The sequence below is a fragment of the Pristiophorus japonicus genome, chromosome 18 (assembly GCF_044704955.1).
Source record: "Pristiophorus japonicus isolate sPriJap1 chromosome 18, sPriJap1.hap1, whole genome shotgun sequence".
NCBI classification, from domain to species: Eukaryota; Metazoa; Chordata; class Chondrichthyes; family Pristiophoridae; genus Pristiophorus; species Pristiophorus japonicus.
In genome coordinates, this window is record NC_091994.1 from 56,983,726 (window position 1) to 57,006,633 (window position 22,908).

Here is a 22,908-nt window from a genome sequence, read left to right on the forward strand (position 1 = left end):
AGCAAAGTGTAGGAGCCCCACTTGCATCTGAAGGGTGCTTGAGAAATGTAGACTCTTTTTTTTTTTTTAAACTGAAGGTGGGGGGGGGGGTGGGGAGGGTAGGGTAGGGTGGGGTAGGGAGGGGAGGTGGAGGTGGGGGGGAGGGAGGGGAGGTTGAGGTGGGTAGGGTAGGGTGGGGTAGGGAGGGAGGTGGAGGTGGGGGGGAGGGAGGGGAGGTTGAGGTGGGTAGGGAGGGAGAGGTGGAGGGAGGGGGGTGGTGGGGAGGGAGGGAGGGAGGGTGGAGGGAGGGGAGAGGTGTGGGGTGGGAGTGGGGGAGGGAGAGGAGAGGAGAGGAGAGGGGGGGAGGGTGGGGGTGGGAGAGGTAGGGAGCGGTGGGGGGAGGGAGGGGGGAGGTGTGGGGGGGGGAAGGGAGGGAGGTGTGGGGGGGGGAAGGGAGGGAGGTGGGGGAGGGAGGGGGTGGGGGGGGGAGAGGGAGGAGGTGTGGGGGGGGGAGGGAGGGAGGTGTGGGGGGGGGGAGGGAGGGAGGGGGGGGGGGAGGGAGGGAGGTGTGGGGGGGGGATGGGAGGGAGGTGTGGGGGGGGGGGAGGGAGGGAGGGGTGGGGGGGGGGGAAGGGAGGGAGGTGAGGTGGGGGGGGGGGAAGGGAGGGAGGTGTGGGGGGGGGGGAAGGGAGGGAGGTGTGGGGGGGGGGGAAGGGAGGGAGGTGTGGGGGTGGGGAAGCGAGGGAGGTGTGGGGGTGGGGAAGCGAGGGAGGTGTGGGGGGGGAAAGGGAGGGAGGTGTGGGGGGGGAAAGGGAGGAGGTGTGGGGGGGGGGAAAGGGAGGGAGGTGTGGGGGGGGGGAAGGGAGGGAGGTGTGGGGGGGGGGAAGGGAGGGGAGGTGTGGGGGGGGGGAAGGGAGGGAGGTGTGGGGGGGGGGAAGGGAGGGAGGTGGGGGAGGGGGGGAAGGGAGGTGTGGGGAGGGGGAAGGGAGGTGTGGGGAGGGGGGAAGGGAGGTGTGGGGAGGGGGAAGGGAGGTGTGGGGGGGGGAAGGGAGGTGTGGGGGGGGAAGGGAGGGAGGTGTGGGGGGGGGGGAGAGAGGGAGGTGTGGGGAGGGGGGAAGGGAGGTGTGGGGAGGGGGGAAGGGAGGTGTGGGGGGGGGAAGGGAGGGAGGTGTGGGGGGGGGAAGGGAGGGAGGTGTGGGGGGGGGGAAGAGAGGGAGGTGTGGGGAGGGGGGAAGGGAGGTGTGGGGGGGGGAAGGGAGGGAGGTGTGGGGGGGGGGAAGGGAGGGAGTGGGAGGCGGGAGAGGTGTGAAATGGGGGGGGGGGTGGGGGAAGAGGTGCTGGGAGAGGGGGGGAGGTGTGAGGAAGGGGGTGCCACTCTAATTCCAGCACAACACGAGCAGAAGAGATGAGGCCGCACCAATGTGATTGGCTGGGCCACGGCAACCTATCGAAATCAAAGGATCCCCGTGATCCTTGGATCCACTAATCGAAGAGTTGGTGAAAGCAAGTGTAAGCTCTTCTCTCTCCCGCCCTGTCACGCCAGCTTCGATCCATTAACTCAGCACAGACATTAAATCACTCCTGAAACCTTCCAGATCTTCACGACTCAGCTTGTTGAGTCAACGTACTATTTATTGTTTGAGTGGATTCGGCTCTTCCCTGGCCATTACTTCACGCTAGACCAATCTGTTTGAGACAGAGCTGAGTTTCCAACTCCATGTCCTCTCCATCACAAAAACCGCCTACTTCCACCTCCGTCACATTGCCCATCTCCAGCCCTGCTACATCCCCTCTGCTGCTGAAACCCTCACCATGCCTTGTCACCTCCAGGCTCGACTATTCCAATCTCCTCGCTAACCTCTGTACACTTCAGTTCATTCAAAACTCCTCAGCCTGTAACCTATCCCGCACAAAGTCCCGTTCATCCATCACCTGTTGTTGCTGACCTACCTTGGCTCCCCGTCTCCCAGTTCCTCATCTTGTGTATAACTCCCTTCATGGCCTCACCTGTCCCTAGTGCTGTAACCCCCTCCAGTGCTACAATTCCCCCGTGAACTCTGGCCGCTTGTGCATCCCCACCTTCCTTCACCCCACCACTGACGGTTGTGTCTTCAATCGTCCACACCCTAGGCTTGGAATTCCCTCCCTAAACCCCTCCATCTCTCCCTGCTCCATGAAGACCCTCCTTAAAACCCACGCTTTTGATCTCCCCTCCTCCGCTTAGCATTTTATTTTTTCCTTTAGACCTCTGAAGCGCCTCGAGACATTTTCAGGTGCTGTATAAATTGCAGGTTGTTCTGTGAATGGTGCTGCTTGTTTGTCTGACTTTATTGCATTGTTTTGTAGAACTCTGGCAAGAATTCAGTTCCAGGTGGTGCTGAGCCATGGTCTGAGTATCATATGTCAGGTGATAGGCTGGATATACTTCTTGGCCTGGTCCATCTCCTTCTACCCCCAAGTGATTGAAAACTGGAGACGCAAAAGGTAATCCCAGCATCCTATTGTCTGCACGGTTTAAACTGCTGAATTCGGAGTTGTTCACATCCTGCTGACTGCTAAAAATTGACAACTGTCGGATGGGTGCCTGGTGCAGATCATTGCCATGGATGCTCTAACTCGCTGCAGTAAAAGCACCAGGCCTGCAATTTGCTGGAAAAATAAGGAGGTGTGAATGGCACTGAGTTATTAATCGCCACAAGTTACTGGACAGTTTACACCGTTGGCTCCGCGAAAACAGCATCTTGCGCTTCACCTGCCTGTGATTTCCATGAAGTTGCTGTATTTAAACATTAATTGCCCATTAAACTCACCACAGAAAGTCAAGTCTAGTAATTAATAGCGCAAGTACCCTTTTAACAATGAGATGATTGTTGGTGACTGCCAATCAACCTCTCTGGCCCAGAAAGTGAACAATTAAAAGTGTGCAGATTCATTCCTTCAGGTAGTGAATTGTTGGACATTTTAAAATGTCAAATTAAAATTTTTTTTTCATACTTTTCCTTTGTGTTTTCCCCTCAAACTTCCTTCTCTCCTCCAATTTATTTCTCTTTCTGTACCTGTTTTGACTTGTCACTCCATTGACTTCTCAGTCCTTCCTCGGTTTCTTTCTCAATCCATTAATCTGATTGGTTAAAGAGGTAGACTATTGGTGCTGTCATTCTCCGAGGTCCCTGCTGCTCACCGTGCCATTGTCAGCTCACGCTTCCAACAACTTGAGTTTAGGTGGCAAGAACCTTCGCCACCCGGACTGCAGCGGTTCAAGAACGCTTCTCGAGGGCAATCAGGGATGGGCAATAAATGCTGGCCTTGCCAGCGACACCCACATCCCAGGAATAAAGACAAAACTTACAGGGCAAATGTGTTTTGAACTGCATGTTGCAGGATTGAGTTTAACTAGGCCGTGAGATCCTGCACTCCAGCAAGTTCTGGGCCATTTGATGCTGCCATACTATTAAATGTTTGCTCGTATTAATTTGCCTCAAATTATGAAGTTTGTTACCTTGGGAATAATGTCTGTTTTAACATGGAAATACATGTCTGATCAAAGCTATATCATTATTAACGCCCTTTATGTGACTGCTGTCTGTGTAAGTTGCTGAATTGCTGTTTCTGACACTCATTTTCACTCAACAACCATGCATTTATTTGCTGCTGCTGCCACTGTCTGCTCAGCTGTCGGTCCCTGGTGTGTGTGTCGGACAAGGAACGCAGTGAGCTGATGCACAGCAAAGCTTCAGGTTGATGGCGTGTTCCTTCACATTCTGTAACTCTCTCAACTGTTGTTATCTGCAGTTCCTCGGAAAGCTTGTTCTTTCAAGCAGTTGAAATGCACCAGAGTTTTGGCACTATTCTCAAACCCTCCTCTAATCCTTGGGCATAATTTCATTAGGTACGGGTGTATCAAAGTATGAAGCATTTTATCAGGCAATGATCAAATTAATAGCAGCCTTGATACTTCTTATTACTGTGAGCTTTATTGGAACTAGAGAAATTCAAATGCCTAGTCTGGCCAGTTACATAACTGAGCGACTTTCTCTGCATGTTTTCTGCCTTATTGATGCAGGCTACCCTCGCATGGCAAGAATTCTAGTTCTCGGGTACGTTTCTGGTTTACAATCCATCAGTTGATACTTGGGAAGTGTGCCTATAGTTTGTGAATTTGACCAATGGTGGATTACGTGAATCCAAGCAGCACTTTGTCTCTTTATAATCGCACGTTTCAAGTGTCAATTCTGGACACACATTGCCGTGGGTACAAAGCACTGCCGGTCAGAGCAGGAATTCTCCCAGTCCTGCTCTAAACTCTGCTTTCACCTTCCTCCCCACTCCAAGGCTAACCCCAAGCTGGAACTAAAACCTACTCCAATGAGATGGTGTTGATAGCAGACTGGACTTGCCTGATCTTGCACACACTTTACATGATGGTTTTCACCGTTCTTGGACAAAAAGATTGAGGTGTGGATGTCTCTGACGGGTGGCAGTTAGTGTGTGTGTCCGGGTGTGTGTGTGTGTGTGTCCGGGTGTGTGTGTGTGTGTCCGGGTGTGTGTGTGTGTGTGTGTGTCCGGGTGTGTGTGTGTGTGTGTGTGTGTCCGGGTGTGTGTGTGTGTGTGTGTCCGGGTGTGTGTGTGTGTGTGTGTCCGGGTGTGTGTGTGTGTGTGTCCGGGTGTGTGTGTGTGTGTGTCTGTGTGTGTGTGTGTGTGTCTGTGTGTGTGTGTGTGTGTCTGTGTGTGTGTGTGTGTGTGTGTGTCCGGGTGTGTGTGTGTCCGGGTGTGTGTCCGTGTGTGTGTGTGTGTGTGTCCGTGTGTGTGTGTGTGTGTGTCCGGGTGTGTGTGTGTGTGTGTGTGTGTCCGGGTGTGGGTGTGTGTGGGTGTGTCCGGGTGTGTGTCCGGGTGTGGGTGTGTGTCCGGGTGTGGGTGTGTGTCCGGGTGTGGGTGTGTGTCCGGGTGTGGGTGTGTGTCCGGGTGTGGGTGTGTGTCCGGGTGTGGGTGTGTGTCCGGGTGTGGGTGTGTGTCCGGGTGTGTGTGTGTGTGTGTGTCCGGGTGTGTGTGTGTGTGTGTGTCCGGGTGTGTGTGTGTGTGTGTGTCCGGGTGTGTGTGTGTGTGTGTGTCCGGGTGTGTGTGTGTGTGTGTGTCCGGGTGTGTGTGTGTGTGTGTGTCCGGGTGTGTGTGTGTGTGTGTGTCCGGGTGTGTGTGTGTGTGTGTCTGTGTGTCTGTGTGTGTGTGTGTCCGTGTGTGTGTCTGTGTGTGTGTGTGTGTCCGGGTGTGTGTCCGTGTGTGTGTGTGTGTGTGTCCGGGTGTGTGTCCGTGTGTGTGTGTGTGTGTGTCCGGGTGTGTGTGTGTGTGTGTGTCCGGGTGTGTCCGGGTGTGGGTGTGTCCGGGTGTGGGTGTGTCCGGGTGTGGGTGTGTGTGTGTGTGTCCGGGTGTGGGTGTGTGTCCGGGTGTGGGTGTGTGTCCGGGTGTGGGTGTGTGTCCGGGTGTGGGTGTGTGTCCGGGTGTGGGTGTGTGTCCGGGTGTGGGTGTGTGTGTGTGTCCGGGTGTGGGTGTGTGTGTGTGTCCGGGTGTGTGTGTGTGTCCGGGTGTGTGTGTGTGTCCGGGTGTGTGTGTGTCCGGGTGATTGAGCGCGCAGACCATCCCACTACAAAGCACCGTGGGAATTTCATTTAGCCGCCTGCAGTTTTCTGTGTGATGCTGAGGGTTATAATCTCTGATTTACACCACGGAGATTGGATCAAGACCACACACAACCTCTTGTATTTTTCATATAAAATTAATTTTGTGTAGAATTTAATGTTTGACAGTTTCTGGAGCAGAGATCCTGTCGCCTCCTTATACCTGTGTTGTAAGCAGATTTTTTTATTAATCACGACCGTGCTAATGCATGATGTATTTCTCTCTCTCTCAGTGTGGTTGGATTGAATTTTGATTTTCTCGCACTTAATCTGACCGGTCACATTGCATATGGAATGTTTAACATTGGTCTCTTCTGGATTCCATATATTAAGGTAACATTTAATTGCGTGTATTACGGTAACATTTAATTTTGTTTTTTTAGTACTGAGAAGACTTGGTTATTTCAGTCAGTGTTCCTTGGGGAGCAGTGCAAAACGGGTCAGGATACTGAAGGGGAAAGTATTACCACTCTAACACAAACCTCATTCAAACTGTTCAGCAGCAGTGCAGAAAGAACAGGGTGGGATTTCAACCCCTTTGATCGTAGAATGATATAGCATTCCGCACATTGTGTCGGCTCTGTGAAAGAGCTCTCCAATTAGACCCACTCCGGCTCTTTCCCCACAGCCCGGCACATTTTACTCTTTCAAGTATATATCCAATTCCCTTTTGAAAGTTACTATTGAATCTGCTTCCTCCGCCCTTTCAGGCAGCGCGTTTCCGATCATCATAACTCACTGTGTAAAAAAATTCTCCATCTATGAGGAAAGATTGGATAGGCTGGCTGGGGTTGTTTTCCTTGGAACAAAGGAGGCTGAGGGGAGACCTGATTGAGGTGTATAAAATGATGATGGCCCTCGCAGAGTGGATAGGAAGGACCTGTTTCCCTTGGCAGAGGAGTCAACAACCAGGGGGCATAGATTTATAGTAATTGAGAGAAGGATTAGAAGGGAATTGAAGAGAAATGTTTTCACCCAGAGGGCGGTGGGGGTCTGGAACTCACGGCCTGAAAGGGTGGTAGAAACCGAAACCCTCACCACATTTAAAAAATACTTGGATGCGCACTTAAAGTGCGGTAACCTGCAGGGATACGGACCGAGAGCTGGAAAATGGGATTAGGCTGGATAGCTCTTTCGGCTAGCAAAGATGATGGGTCAAATGGCCTCTTCTGTGCTGTAAGTTTCTATGATTCTATGACACTGCAGCACCCCCTCAGTACTTCACTGGAGAGTCGGCTGAGATTTTGTGCTTGGTGTGGCTGGGGCTCGTGCTGAGTACACAGATAGCTGGCTGACCAGTGAAGCCGAGTCAATGGCCTGGCAGTGGAAGAAAGGCCCACTAACATCAAGGGGAGCATCGTTTGGAAAGGGTTTACTCTATAGTCTAGGTGAGGTTTTTGGTAACTGGCAATAGGTGATGTGTCCTTTTACAGTCAGTCGGTTTTGTATCTGTGATCCTGTGAGAATTCTGATATGATTAAGACCTCCATTTAATTCCAACTTTTACTGTTAGCTTGTTTTTCATGATTGGCCATCTGCTTTTTCAGGCAGAGTTTGTGAAGTGCAACCCAGTCGGAGTGAACCCAGTGGAAGCCAGTGATGTCTTCTTCAGTATCCACGCAGTCCTGCTAACAGCGCTTACAATCTGCCAGTGCTGTTTGTATGAGGTCAGTCAGCCTCTGAGAGCCTTACTACTTTTGGAATCAGAATCAGCGAATTTACAGCACTGAATGAGGCCATCAGCTGGAGACACGAGTCCCTTTCTGTGTCTGTACTCTCCCTGGTCACACCCTATTATTGCAATTCCATTTTAAATGAAGTTCGTCTCTCGCTCAGTTGCCCCTTGTGGTAAAGCCTTCACTATTCTAATAACACTGAAAATCTTACTTCTAATTTCCCTTTCATTCTTGTGTTAAGGCTGAATCTTTGCCTCCTTAGGACTAATTCTTCAAACAGCGGTAACAATCTCTTGCTATTAAAAAGCAAAAGTATTGCAGATGAGATGCTGGAAATCTGAAATTTAAAAAAACACAGCAAATACTGGGAGCGAGACATACAGTTAACATTTCCGCTCAATGACCTGGAAAAAGTTAGAGATATAACCGGTTTTAAGCAAGTGCAGCATCAGAGACTGGGGAGGAGAGGAAAGAACAAAAGGGAAGGTCTGTGATACGGTGGAAGGCTGGAGAGATTAAATGACAAAAGAGATGATGGTGCGAGGTATAAAGAGATGGTAATGGGACAAGTTAAGGAACAAAAGGTGGGTCTAGAGGAGGTGTCAATGGGAATAGCAGAATTATTACCAACGGCTGCTAGCCAAAAAAAATGGGGGCGGAGATTATGGTCTGAAATTGTTGAGTCCTGAAGGCTGTAACGTGCCTAACTGAAAGCTGAGGTGCTGTTCCTCGGGCTTATGTTGAGCTTCATTGGAACAGTGTAGGAGGCTGAGGACAGAGGAGAGTTAAAGCTCAGGGTCACGCTTGCAGACAGAGCGGAGGTGCTCCGTTTTTTTAAAAAAAAACAATCAGCGTTTGCTCTCCCCAATGTAGAGACCGCATCGTGAGCAGCGAATACAGTATACTAAATTGAAAAGTACTATTCTTACTATTTACCCACAAAAAATCTTTCAGAACTTTGAGAACCTCTAGTTGATACCCTCATCCTCCACCAGGTAAAGTTTGAGTGACTCTTCAGTGTCCAAAACTAGGCACAACACTTGGTGACCTAACTGACGTCCTACGCAAGCTCAGCATTACTTCCTTGCTTTTATATTCCATGTCCTGATGTATAAAACGTCAAATTGCATTTTCTACCTTTTCAAACCCCTGTGTGTTTGCACCTCTAGCTCTCTGTTCCTTCGTTGACATTTAGTGTAGACGTTGATTCCCTCCTCCTTTTCCCAATGTACAGGTTCGTATTTCTTTGCACTGAACTGCATTTGCCATTGATCAGCCCAGTCTGCTAACTGGTCAGTGCCCTCCCGCAATTTCTTCCAATCTACCTTGCACTTTGTCACGCCCCTTGATTTAGTATTAGCAAACTTTGTATCATTCCTCCGTCTCCAGAGCTCCCAGCATAGATCCCTGGGGGTACACACCACCTCCCACAAACACCCATTTGCCCCAACTCTCTGCTTCTGTCTCCTTGCCATCTGGGTCACTGCATGTCCTTCAATACCGTATGCCTTTATTTTTGTAAGAAGTCTCTTATGTGGCACATTTTTAAACGCCTTCTGAAAATCCATATATACAACATCCATTGCATTCCCTTTGTCTGTACACTAAAAGATTTGTTTAAGTTCATGACCTGCCCATTACAAATCTGCGTTCCTGATCGCAATGCCCTGCTGCCACCCCTCAGTCTGATCTTGGGTGCTCTTCTAGTCCATCGTCTATCTTTGCTTTTGGCATTTGGAGGCTGTTTGTTTAAGCCCTTGTTTGAGCGAATGCTACATTGTGACTGTCTCCTGTCCTTGTATCTCACAGCGAGGGGAGCAGAAAGTCTCGAGGATTGCGACTGGACTGCTGGTGGCTGCCTGGCTCTTTGCTCTTGTCACCCTGTTTGTGACCGTAGCGGACAAAATCACCTGGCTACAGTATCTCTACTACTTCTCCTACATCAAACTGGCAATCACGCTTATTAAATACATCCCCCAGGTAGGTGGTGGGTGCCTGCACAGTGCAGGATACAGTGGGGGAATGGTGCAGAGTTGCCCATCCCCAACTGTTTAGGCTTCTGGTCTACAATGGTATTGGAATGTGGAGGGACCTGACTCTCTGAGGTGGCAGCAATTGAACAGTTGAGAGAAAGGATTCCTATTCAACAGAAGCTGGATTCATCGTCCTTTACCAACAGACACAGTGCTGCCATCAGCAGCCGAGTAAGCAATAACACTGACCCTTTGCTGTCTTCCAGCTTTGGGCTGAGGGAGAAGGTTGAGGTGAGGTGAGGCTTACAGAATTAATGGGCAGGAAAAGACCAGCGGGTCCATTAAGCCTGTCCCACACCCTAATGGTTGTAGAATCATGACTAAATACTTCTGTCCCCCATGTAATCCCATGTAAAACTCTGAGTCACTAAGGGAAAAAATACTCTGGAGAATTCCCCTCTGACCCCCCCCACAGCCAATCAGAACCAGTCCAAGAGATGATGTGGACTGTGGTCTCTATACAGACACTTGCCTTCTATATGAGTTTAGAAGAACGAGAGGTGATCTTATTGAAACATAAGATACTGAAGGGGCTCAACAAGGTGGATGCAGAGAGGATATTTCTCCTCGTGGGGGAATCTAGAACTAGGGGCATAGTTTCAGAATAAGGGGCCGCCCCATTTAAAACTGAGATAAGGAGGAATTTCTTGAGGGTTGTAAATCTGTGGAATTCTCTGCCCCCAGAAAGCTGTGGAGGCTGGGTCATTGAATATATTTATGGTGGAGATAGACAGATTTTTGAGCGACAAGGGAGGAAAGGTTTATGGGATTGGGCAGGGAAGTGGAGCTGAGTCCATGATCAGATCAGCCATGATCTTATTGAATGGCGGAGCAGGCCCGAGTGGCTGACTCCTGCTCCTATTATGTTCTTATGATGCAATCTCTGCCCCAGTCAGGAAGAAAGGCAGGAAGTCGGCAACCTCTCCACAGGCTCAGTACAAAGTGTTTTTAGAAGTGATGGTGTTACTGATTGATTCTATCATGCATTTCACTCGCTGTTCCCTTCAGGCCTACATGAATTACCGGAGGAAGAGCACACTGGGCTGGTCCATTGGGAACGTGCTGTTGGATTTTACTGGAGGCAGTTTGAGCATCGTGCAGATGTTCTTGCAGTCCTATAACAACGGTAATGGCCGACCGGACAAAGGTCTGAAATGTTCACTCGAGTGGTTCAATTTGTAAACACTCGCGATGCGAGTGAGTGGTGGGATCAGAGGCCCTTAAACACTGGCTGGTAGTGTTTATCCAGGGCTCTGTACCTCCCTCCCGCTCGTTGTTGCTGCCCCTGTTCTCCACCATGTACTCAACTGGATATCCCACAGTGCCCCTTTGAGACATTCTGCACAGTTGGACTAAATCTCTGCTCGTTCCCAGGTAGCCTGTTGAGTTTTGTAACTTTTTTTTACAGTTTGTAGTTTTATTATCGTCCTGCAGTTTGAAGTTGCTGGGGGAGCTTTCACTCCTGGTGCATGCACCCTGACTTCTCTCTATTCCCCTCCTGCTCCTGAGCAGAGCTTAATCATGCATCTGTACTTGATAGAATGCTAAAGCATAGGAGGCCATTCGGCCCATCATGCCTGTGCTAGCTGTCCAATTAGTCCCACTCCCCAACTCTTTTTCTCAGCCCTGTGAATTTTCCCCCTTCAAGTACTTATCCCATTCTCTTTTGAATGTTACTATTGAATCTTCCTCCGCCACCCTTTCAGGTAGTGCGTTCCAGATCTCACATATTCGGTCTTTTTTTAAAAAAAAAAATGTTTGCTCATGTTGCCTCTGGTTCTTTTGCCAATTACCTTAAATCTGTGTCCTCTGGTTACCGACTCTTTTGCCCCTGGAAACCGCTTCTCCTTTTTACTTTATCAAAGCTATTCATGATTTTGAACACCTATCAAATTGCCCTTAATCTTCTCTGCTCTAAGAACAAGCCCAGCTTCTCCAGTCTCCCCACATAACTGAAGTCTCTCATCCCTGGAACCATTCTAGTAAATCTCCTTTCTTCTCTGAAGCCTTGATCTTGTAGACCATTTGGGTAAATAAAGCTCTATTCTTCTTCTCAGTGTCTTGTAGTGAAGTCTTTAAGTTTTGTAGACTGATTCCGGGTCCTGTCTCTCTGTCTTTGTATACAGTTCATCAAGAGTATGATGGGTAGCACGGGTCTGTTTCTGGCCTGTAGGGTGTTTCCTTGAGTATAGATGCAGGCTGGCACTTTAATACTATGCTTGGAGCCACTCACTCTGTGGGTTATTGCTGCAGGCTGGAGTCACTCTCTCTCTCTGTGGGTTATTGCTGTGCATTGAACAAATATTTGATTTCCTTTGCAGATGAATGGCTGCTGATCTTTGGAGACCCAACCAAGTTTGGCCTAGGACTGTTCTCGGTGCTGTTTGATATTTTCTTCATTGTACAACATTATTGTTTGTACAGCCGCGAGCCTGACTACAGGTCACTGGATACAGATAACTGAGACTGCCTGGACAACACACTAACACACTAACACTGGCTGGCTCCGGACACTATTCATTGGGCAATCTTTAACGCAACAACTTCAAGCAGAATTGATCAAGAATGGGTGTGAATGAAACGACAGCAATAACTCCGCATCATTCAGTAAAACTGAACAGCAGGGGTCTCTGGCTTCAACCTCACTCGGCGAGCAGACCGCGAGCGCTCGGCCCAGTCCGCACGGGGAAGGTGAGGGTCGACCTGAACTGCGACTCGCCCCGAGTCCCAGACCATGGAACACGTCACATCAACCTGCCCACTGAGATCTGTTGCGGCCTAATTTCTCCACTTTGCATCTGAAGAGGCCATCCAATGGTAGCCAAACGAGACATCTCCTGATGAGCTTTTCCCGTCTTATGAAAGAAAAGTAGTACTCCGTAAAACCGAGGTGCTTTATTTTAAAAACGCACGCACGTGTCTGGAGGTTTCAGCTGTTATGGCCCACGTTCTCCTCCAGCAGCTGTCGAATTTTATATTCCAAAAGCTTGTTTCTGCTGGATCTCAACCACCCCCAGGACCAGGGGGTGATGTGCGGCAGGGACCTGGCGTTTACCCCTCATTCTGGGGTAGTGTTTTGGGGAGGCTGGATTGGTCTGTACCTGCACTTCGAACACACCGGTCTGTGGGCATCTTCTCGGGTGCTTGGCCCCCAACATTTGATGGACATTTGGGGCGTTTCATTCTCAATCAGATCCCTGACTTCAATGGAATTCATTTTGTATTGCTGCCTCAGTAAAGCTTCTCATCTTTTTGTACTCTTTCTAATCTGTAAATTGTAATCTAAACAATTTATTAAATGGAAAATATTAAATATTTGTAGAAATGAAATGTTTTAATTTCCTTGACTCTGAGCAGCAAGTATAGGCTTGGCTTGTGCTACCCACAGTCTCTGTGTTCTCGGTCACACTGGGCCCCAAAGGTCAAAACTTTTCCATTGCTCCTGGCCTCCCTCCAGCTGATAGCATTGCTGCCCCCTCCCCTGCCACTCCAGCATTGCTGCCCCCTCCCCTGCCACTCCAGCATTGCTGCCCCCTCCCCTGCCACTCCAGCATTGCTGCCCCCTCCACCGCCACTCCAGCATTGCTGCCCCCTCCACCGCCACTCCAGCATTGCTGCCCCCTCCACCATTGCCTGTCATCCACACTGCTGAAGGCCAGACTGGCCCACAACCTTTTGAAGGTATCCCAGGAGGACAGCCACAGGCTCTCTTCAGATTCTCAGCACCCATCCACCTTGCGTGCTGCTGCCACTCGGGTTGCACTTCGTAGAAGCACCAGAGGGAATGATCTAATGTTGGTAAGTGATGTTGCTTGTCATGTTTTTGCTCTAGATAAAGGGCGATGATAGTAATTGTGCAGTGGTGGAATCAGTGGTCCTTTTTATGTTGCTGAAAGGATTGAGTGCAGACAGTGAACAACTTAATGGAGCCTCAGTGGTCAAAGGCAAGGCAAGTCTGATGATGGAGAATATCGCTCAATTAGATGGTGGCGATAATCCAGGTGGAACCCTATGGTGTACCCATTGGTTGTTGTCATCCTCATCTTGTGGCTCGTGAGTTTGACCCCCTCGCACAATTGCTGGTAGTAACAGTTGGTCTCTCGCGATCACCAGATTGTAAAGCATGTAGCAAGTCACCACGAATCTGGAGCCTTCCTTGGCCTCCTGACATTGGTGCTGATCTGCCTGCCCTCATGTCCTCCTTCAGACCCAGGGGGGGCCCTGAGTAAGATGCCTAAGAACTCCCTTTCTCCTTGTGACTCCTAATAAGGTGTCCAATAAAGTGCAGTAGCACAGCACTCTCTCTGAAGGTGAAGTCCTCAGAGAATTTGCAGAATAAAAGGTCGATAGTGTTGGTGGAGTCTTGACAAAGTGGCCCAGCAAGACTGCTGCTGTGTTTACACGCAGTATAGCCAGTCTATCTCCAGCAGCAAGTGAACGGTGAAAGCTGAACATGGCTTTAGTTCTCGACCCACTCAGCAATGACATCTTTACTCCTATTCAGCTGATCGCTGGTAGGAGAGATTGTTAATTGCAGCATTGCCAGCAAAATAGCATGCAGCCTCTTTAACAGGCAATTTAATTGTTGATTAGAGCCTTAATGATCCTTGGGTTGGCCATTCCTAGTGCAAGCGTCGACTCCTTTACCAAGATGGCGCCTTGCTCTAAAGTCAGGCAAACCAAGTGCAGCAGCACAAGACCCCATCTTGGCCACCTCACGCTCTTTAGTGCCTAAAGTATCTGGGGAAAATAGTCTCCTAGGGGTACTTTGTGGTCCCATTCTCCCAAGTCCCCTTCCCTACAAGGTTGCCAGACTCTAGTACCCCAATGCTGAGACCGCCCTCTACAACATTTCTAGGTCCCTCACATCCCCAAGACCTGATGTTCCTAAAAACACTCCTTTCCAGTGTTCCTTGGACCCCCATTCTCAGTGCTCCCAAGTTCCTGGGAACCCGTGAATATACCGAGACTGTGAGACCCTATCCCATTAATTCCGATCTTCAGCCCCCCTCCCAAATGCCGGTAAAACAAGTGGCCCCAATACTACTCGGCATAACCTCTATTCTTATAAAACCTCGGACTCACCGTGTGGAACACCATAGGAGATCTACTGGTTCGACTTCTCAAAGGATGGAGAGCAGGGACCTCATTAAAATACTGTCAAACAGGTAATACCTGAGAATGTAAATTGTTAGCAGTAAATGTTTGGAACAGTAGAGATAGAGTTGTGGAAGGGGCTTTGGTACAAATAGAATGAACTCGAGCTGAATAGCTTTTCTCTCCCTTCCAATTCTATCTGAGAACACGGACACTGGCACAGGCTCTATCCATCACTCGTTTCCTTGTTCCTTCCTGTCTGGTACAGATATTCCATCCTCTATAGGTGCCTCCCAACTCATCGGGATTGACTTGGCTGTATGCTCATGTGGAGAATTACCTTGTGTTACTAGAAGACTGCTGTCACTATATACACTACCTTACATGGAGGAACAAAAGAGGGACTGGCTGGGTTATGAATTTGGCTCAGTCGTAGACACCTTTCTGCCTTCAGTCAAGTCACTTCTCCTGTAAGCGGTCCGCAGTTTTCTTTAATGGGAGTTGACTTACACTGGGGTACATCTACACTGGCACCTACTGACAATAGGACATTTCCCAGCACCCTTTGTTACCTGAACTGGATATCTGTGTCTGTTGCATATGTGATTTTCAATCTCTCCAAAAGTGAGTCAACTTAACATGTGATGAGGGCGAACTGGGTTTGAATCATTAAGCTGCTTTATTGCACAGTGCAGAGAGCAACAGATAGAATCAGAATCGCTCAATGCAATCACTACAATTTATATTCATGTAAGGATACAAAATAATGAACACGACCACCTTCCCAAATCTTTGGGTTATCTTACTTGATTTAGAACAGAATCCCTCGGAATTCTGTCCTCCCTCCTGGCAGTTTCCTGCACTCTGTTACTTTGCTAACTGGCTGACATTTGGTGCATGTTCTGATTTAAAAACCTCTTGCTCTATAACAAAAAGTCCATCCCTTGGATAGACAAGATTGGGAATTCAAACAATACATTTATTGTTTAGCCTCCCACCTTATAGCTACCTACCTCTTCGTTTTTGTCAACTCAAGAATTAAAAGTAACTTTTTCCAACTCCTTCCTGTGGAAAGTTGGTCACAAAAGGCAGAACAGTAAGTGGTTGGCATGGTATTGGAATGTGTTCGAGCTGCTGGACCAAGGCGAGGCCTCATCATCATCATAGGCAGTCCCTCAAGTCGAGGATGACTTGCTTCCATGCCAAAACGTTCACAGGTGTTTCAATGAAGGACCTAATATTCCAGATCCTGAACTACATGTTGAAGGGTGGAAGATGCCTGTGGGTGGATTTTTTTAACATGTGGTGGCCATTGCACACCAGCCACCACACGGGTTTGACAGATCTAGGTCTTGGTCCAGTGGCAAGGATTAACCAAGACGACTGGAGATCAGCTCTGCTGCACGGACCCTAGTGTGCACACATATCAGTGTGGGCTGGCCCGTGCTGCCCCTGTCCCCGAACTCTCACCTCCCCTGGGCCCCGATCATATCCCTCCACAGTCTCTCACTGCTCCTGCTATATCTGCCCAAGTGATGCACCTGGTGGTTGAATGACAGTCGACTAATCTGTTGTTAACTACATCAGTTAATGATTAGAGATACACAATCTTGTCTTGCAGTACTGCAGCAAGAAGTACCTGTGAGGTGAGGCCTATACACGGCCTGGATGGTGATCAGCATTGCGTTGTTTGCATGGAGTGCCTCAGAGCAAGGAACACCAAACAGCCCATCACCAGGCGCAAACCAATCACAAGCTCCTGTGGAGCCACTCATTCCAACAAGTGTTTTTATTGAAAGCAGTTTAATGGCGACAGGTTGATTTCGTGTAATGAGTAATCTCATCTCTTACCTTCAAGATCAGCCACCAACACAGTTTAAACCCAGTCAATTAGAGTCTTATACATTAATATAAAACCATTTAGTGTTACACAGGATTTAAAACAAACAAATGAATCTGGCAGTCACTATGGAAAACAGCTGGTTACACTCTATGTATTGCAATCATTTGTCCATTAAAAAACTGTCAGGAAGAGTTTGTAAACCCCAGTACATTGTGATGCCAGGTCGATGCTGTGAGGAGCCCAGCCTCAGCGGCAGTGGCCATGTGCAATCTAGTCACAGTTATTGTCAGAGAGTTGCTGCTGGATGTGTAATACCCAGCAACACCGAGTAACTGTGCGATGGGCACAAAAGGAACTGGAACAGCAGAATGTTGGAACCCTCTGCTTCTCTCAACATCCTGCAGAAACCATCCGACTGTACATTGGTGCACCAGTCAACGGTATTCACAAAACCGGGGGGTGTCATGTGCACGGCCCAGGGGGCGGGGTGGGACACACACGGCCCGATTGGGGGGGGGGGGGGGGAAACACGACACACACGCATGGCCCGGGGGGGGGGGGGCGGAACACACGCATGGCCCGGGGGGGGGGGGAACACACGCATGGCCCCAGAGGGGGGACACACACACACACATGGCCCCCGGGGAGTGGGGGTGACACGCACGGCCCTGGGGGAGTGGGGGGGACACGCACACACAAGTCTTTGACAGTCACTTACTCCACATACAGTTTCAAATGTAAACTTGTGCAATTTTATCTTTGCACATGTGGAAGATGGGTGAGATTGGGCTGGTCCCAACAACTGCAGGTAGAGAAGGCAGGTTTGTACACCAGTCACTGCAGTGAAACGCTCGTTATTTCCCCCGCAAATGTTGGCCTTTTTTTGGTTGGCTGCACTTCGAGGGCTGGGAATGAAGGCAGTTTCAGGACCCTGGATTGTTGTGTATCTGTGACCACAGCTCAGAAATGAAAGTGTGAAAAAAAGTGCACAGAATAAATAACTGGCTCCCGTTCCTTTTGTGAGGAGTACACATCACTCATGGCTGTAATTTATAACCAGAAGTTAGCACAGTCTGGATAATCTCCCAGTGTGTGAAGGCACAGCGCTGTGTTTAAAATAACATTAGAAAAGAATATTCAGTAAAAAGCTATAAAAAGTACATTTTGAAAAGTGACTTCAGACAGATCTCCAGAACTTCAAGACACCTGCACAGGTTCAGAATTTATAGATGTACGGATGTAGATTGCTTTGGTTCAAATTGGCTTTTAAAATTAATCACTCTGTCAAAACATCCCCTTACCCACAGCCCTCAGCCCCAGGACTTGCAGTACTCCATCATTCATTGATACACGATGGGTCGAGCGGCCTCCTCCTGTGCACAGATAAAATCACATTGCATAGTGCCAACCACATTGAGCTCATGCTTTAAGGAGAAACTGCCCACGGGGTTGCTCAATGCCAGTACCACAGAGGACTTCACCACCATTTCTGCCCAGAAAGTCCAATCAGTCATACCGTACAAAAGATTCTCGGGGATACCAGCGATACCTTTGTACGACACACCTGCATTTGGGTGGTGATGTAAAACCATTTAAAGCGGGCTAGAGTCCGAGCTCAAATAGCAGCTACAGGAATGTGTGAGGAACATGTTGAGCGGTTCTCCTCCAATACCACCAACCGGCTCGAGGATCAGCCATGATCTTATTGAATGGTGGTGCAGGCTCGAAGGGCCAAATGGCTTACTCCTGCACCTATTTTCTATGTTTCTATGAGGCTCCAGCATTAAATGTGCCCGAGTCATCTCATTTTGGAGTCTTGGTCCCAATGATGTTGTTGAATCCGTTTCTGTGCAGCTTCACTATAGAATTGACACATTACACCAAAGAGAGGTTTCATGGAATTCTGGGAGATCTGTGTGCAGGTACTTTTATTATTCTATACACCTAAACCCATGTGCCTTTGCTGGTCTACCAGTGCTGAATACTGGCAGGCCGTGGTCTGTATAATATCGTGCAGCAAAATTAAATGGCCTTCAGCTACAGGATAATTTCTCTGTAAATTGTGAAGTTCAAGTAGGCCACCAGTTGCAGTGAGAGTTGGCCTACTGCAGTGACTGTCGTATAGCCTGCTGCAGAGATTTACGGGTTACCAGAAGCCGAACTACATCTTCGTTCTTCTTAGTGAGACGCTTCCTGGCCTGGTCGTGTGTTACCATCGTCATATCCCAACCATTCACCTGCACAGGAAACAGACATCAGAAGAGTGGACCACAACGCGTCCATTCATTTATCAAGCAAGACAATCTTCCTACAATAGATCCTATCTGAGCTGTTACAAGAGATATTTTCCTTGGGTTCAGCATCACTGATCAATCTTGTAAGTGGACCTTATGTCCCCTATGAACCAGAGTGCGCCCTTTGCTGCCCAGTATCCAGGTAACGGTATCAAGGCCCAGGGATTGAACAGAGAAGCCTTGCCACTGTATTCCACCTTACTGCAATGTACCACAGGCCATGTGATATCATCTTCCATAGACAGGCTTTAAACCAACAGACACATTTATTAGACATTAACCAGGTTTAAGGGGATATAACCTTAAAATCAGAACCAGACCATTCAGGAGAGAAGTTGGGAAACACTTCTCACTAAAAGCAGTAGATAGATGCGAGCTCGATTAATCATTTTGAACCTGAGATCGATGGATTTTTGCCAGTCCAGAGTAAGAGTATATGGAGCCAAGGCAGGTGGATGGAATGGAGGTACAGATCAGCTATGATCTCACTGAATCGTGGAATAGATTCAAGGCTGACTGGTGAGCTGTGCAAAGGTTTCCACATATAAACCTCAAAATGCCTGCACCTGGCTACAGCTATCCATCAAATGAATGGCAAGGAATTGCAACTCTGCCTCTCACAAGCCTGACTCGTCTCCCTCCGATTGCCAGGACAAGAGGAATCCAAATGGCATTTGCCCACGCAAGATCCAATGTTCTGGGGGGGAGGGAGGGGGGGGTCACGTTGCCCAAACTGAACACACCACACCAATGACCAGTCATAAAATTCTTCTTAATGCATCAGAAGTGATCCTTCTAACCTGACTGTTCTCCACAGTTTGAGTAAACCAGCGAACAGTAACTAACTGTAACCCTGTGTGTGCTGCGCTGTACCCAGAAAGAAAGCAGCAACAGTTGTGTGGTACGTCACACCACAAGAACATAAATCAGAGCAGGAGTGGCCTGCCCCATCATTCCCTAGGATCTTGGCTGATCTTCACATCTCCTCAAATCTCTCGATTCCCTCAGTATCCAAAACTAGCGTTCTCTGTCCACATGTGACAGTTCACTACTAACCTTCCATAATGTGTCCCAACTCTGTGTCTGACTGAAACTTGACTGAAAATGCACTGTTTGAAACTTTGGTATGTAGGCAGTGTTCAGGAATAGGGTGAAATATTGAATCTTCTGCACTGACTCTTTAACAAACATTTCACTGTTCCAAACAGCAGAAGTCACGGAAAAAAATATCCACTGCAAAGTCTTTAAACTCCCGCTGGAGATCCCGAGTTCCCTTCCAGAACTGGGAAATATTAGAGTTGCAACAGGTTTTAAGCAAGTGCAGGGACACGGGGGAGGGCAGAGTGGAAGGCAAGAGTGATCAAATGAGAGAGAAATGCGCCATCATCCGTTTTAACAAATATTATTAGATGCAGGTAAAATATCATTAAAATTATTCAGCGTGTTCTGAATTGTTTCCCCTAATACCATATGTAGAAAAGCCAGAAATTAAATATAGCGATGGCGTGTTCCAGTTTTATATATGTATCCATTGAATAAAGTTCCACCAGTATCTTCAAACCCAATGACTTAATTTATTTCCAATGGGTTTGCTGCAGCAATATGATCAGTCTATTTTTTTCATTCATTTTACTTGAACTGAATGCTCATAAAAGTATTTGAGTGGGAACTCACTGGATAACAGTACAGCTGGGAATGTTTGCGGAATATATTCGTGCAGCTAAAGCGCACATCGACAACCTGGAAATGTGCGGCACTGAATCACGAGGGGGAAACTAACTGTTAAAGGCTTCGCTGCTGCGTGGGCTCCAACCATTCAGTTAACACCATGAAGAGTTTGTGTGTGTACACAAAACTACAGAGAAATCAGCAAATGTCACAAGGTTGCGAGACACTGCACATTGTTAATATTGAACCACTAATGTGAATTATTTAATATTTTCTCATTTAATTGAACAAATTTACAAAAATTTTCTGCTCGATTTCAAACAGAGGACTTTTCGCGTTAGGCAAAAGTGATAATCTCTACACTATGGAAACGCTGCAGCTGGAACCGTGTCAGGAACATAACCAGAGCTTTCACCTACACAGCTGGTCTATACTTCAGGAGCTGGTTTTACGAGAATAGAATGACAGTGCTAGATTTAGGAAGGCTGTGAGTTTGGCAGGAGTTGTTCTAGTGTTTCCCAGACTTTACACACAGGAACAGGAGGTGGCCATTGAGCAGCGAGTGGTTAGGATCTGGAATGCACGGCTTGAAAGGGTGGTGGAGGCAGACTCAATCTTATCTTTCAAACTGGAGCTGGATAAGTGTCTGAAGGAAAAACAATTGCATGGATGTGGGGAAAGGGCGGGGGAGTGGGACTCGCTGAGAATGGGCAGGGGCTCGACAGGCCGAATGACCTACTTCCCTGCTGTAACCATTCCATAATTCTATAAGTTAGTGGCACACTTTAGTGTGGATAGAAGCAGAACATTGCAAAGGTACATTGAGAGAGTCGGCAAAACTAGAGGCAACTGATTCAGGAGATTCGGGGGATGCGCAAATTCGGGAGTTTAATGACTTTGAAAGGAACATTTTTGTTTTGTGCAGTTTCGGTCAGAGAAATGTTTGTGAAAGTATTTTTTTGCAAAAGCGGATGCAGTAATTCATCTTCTGCCTTAACATTTCTCTCTGGGCATCGAGGTCACAGTTCTTTTCGATGCTAATCGTCCAGAATTTATATTTGCTTTGCTGTTTCACAATAACCAGATCCTCGCATTAAAATCTGCCTCACTGTTTCCCCAGTCTCATGTAGATGTTACCAGCAATGAACATTCTGAACCGGAGTCCTAAAGCACAGTCTATAAATCATGTTTGACAAATTTGCTGGAGTTCTTTGAGGATGTAACGAGCTGGCTGCATAAGGGGGAACCAGTGGATGTCGCGTGTTTGGATTTCCAGAAGGCATTCGATAAGGTGCCACATAAGAAGTTACTGCACAGTCGGGGAGCAGCAGCCAGAGGAGCAGCAGCAGCCTATAAAGGCCCAGCGGCTGTCCAGGGTCGGCAGCAGTTTGTGATCAGCAGCCAGAGGAGGAGCAGCGGCGGCCTATAAAGGCCCAGCGGCAATTCGGGAGCAGCCAACTGCAGCAGGGTCAAAGGTAAGAAAGAAGTAAAAAGTAATCGAAGGGTGATGTCACAGCCAAGAGAGTAAGTGATTGGCTGGTTGAGTGGTGAGTAGTTTTCTTTTTCTTCATCTTTTTTCTTGTTCTTAGCAGTAAGAAACCATTGGCATTATTGCCAAATTAAATTAATTTAAGGGTTAAGTGATGGCAGGAGAGCCCAGACCCGTGTCATGCTCATCCTGTGCTATGTGGGAAATCAGGGACGCTTCCAATGTCCCTGACTACTATGTGTGCAGGAAGTGTATCCAGCTGCAGCTCCTGACAGACCACATTGCGGCACTGGAGCTGCGGGTGGATTCACTCTGGAGCATCCACGATGCTGAGGATGTCGTGAATAGCACGTTTAGTGAGTTGGTCATAGCGCAGGTAAAGGTTACACAGGCAGATAGGGAATGGGTGACCATCAGGAAGAGCAATGGTAGGAAGGTAGTGCATGGGTCACCTGCAGTCATCTCCCTCCAAAACAGATGTACCAGCTTGTGTACTGTTGGGGGAAATGGCTCATCAGGGGAGGGCAGCAGCAGCCAAGTTCATGACTCTGCTGTGCAGGAGGGCAGGAAAAAGAGTGGGAGAGCTATAATGGTATGGGATTCTATTGTAAGGGGAATAGATCGGTATTTCTGCTAAATCACATTCTGTGATAGGATCAATTAAACCTTTTGTCAAAACAGTCCATTGCTCCGAGGTCTAGAATCAGAACAAGCACATTAGTGACATGGTTTCTTTATTCTTCATTGGTTCGCTGAACCTGGTATGTTGCCTCCCTGGTGCAAGGGTCAAGGATGTCTCGGAGCAGCTGCAGGGCATTCTGGAGGGAGAGGGTGAACAGCCAGTTGTCGTGGTGCATATAGGTACCAACGATATTGGTAAAAAGCAGGATGAGGTCCTACAAGCTGAATTTAGGGAGCTAGGAGTTAAATTAAAAATTAGGACCTCAAAAGGTAGTAATCTCAGGATTGCTACCAGTGCCACGTGCTAGTCAGAGTAGAAATTGCAGGGTAGTTAAGATGAATACGTGGCTTGAGGAATGGTGCAAGAGGGAGGGATTCAAATTCTTGGGACATTGTAACCGGTTCCGGGGGAGGTGGGATCAGTACAAACCGGACGGTCTGTACCTGGGCAGGATCGGAACCGATGTCCTAGGGGGAGT

General features: G+C 48.3%; 2 protein-coding genes across 2 annotated transcripts in view; one reads left to right on the plus strand and one right to left on the minus strand.

Moving 5' to 3' along the window:
• LOC139229043 (cystinosin-like) overlaps positions 1–12,622 on the plus strand; it is a 31,189-nt gene extending 18,567 nt beyond the window's left edge. Inside the window, exons 2-7 of the mRNA XM_070860705.1 lie at positions 2,271–2,463; positions 5,882–5,981; positions 7,196–7,315; positions 9,134–9,304; positions 10,366–10,483; positions 11,679–12,622. Coding sequence (XP_070716806.1) covers positions 2,271–2,463; positions 5,882–5,981; positions 7,196–7,315; positions 9,134–9,304; positions 10,366–10,483; positions 11,679–11,821 — 845 coding nt within the window. The 3' untranslated portion in view covers positions 11,822–12,622. The remainder of the gene's footprint in view (positions 1–2,270; positions 2,464–5,881; positions 5,982–7,195; positions 7,316–9,133; positions 9,305–10,365; positions 10,484–11,678) is intronic.
• A 3,606-nt stretch (positions 12,623–16,228) lies between these two features.
• tax1bp3 (Tax1 (human T-cell leukemia virus type I) binding protein 3) overlaps positions 16,229–22,908 on the minus strand; it is a 45,130-nt gene continuing 38,450 nt past the window's right edge. Inside the window, exon 4 of the mRNA XM_070860081.1 lies at positions 16,229–18,534. Coding sequence (XP_070716182.1) covers positions 18,400–18,534 — 135 coding nt within the window. The 3' untranslated portion in view covers positions 16,229–18,399. The remainder of the gene's footprint in view (positions 18,535–22,908) is intronic.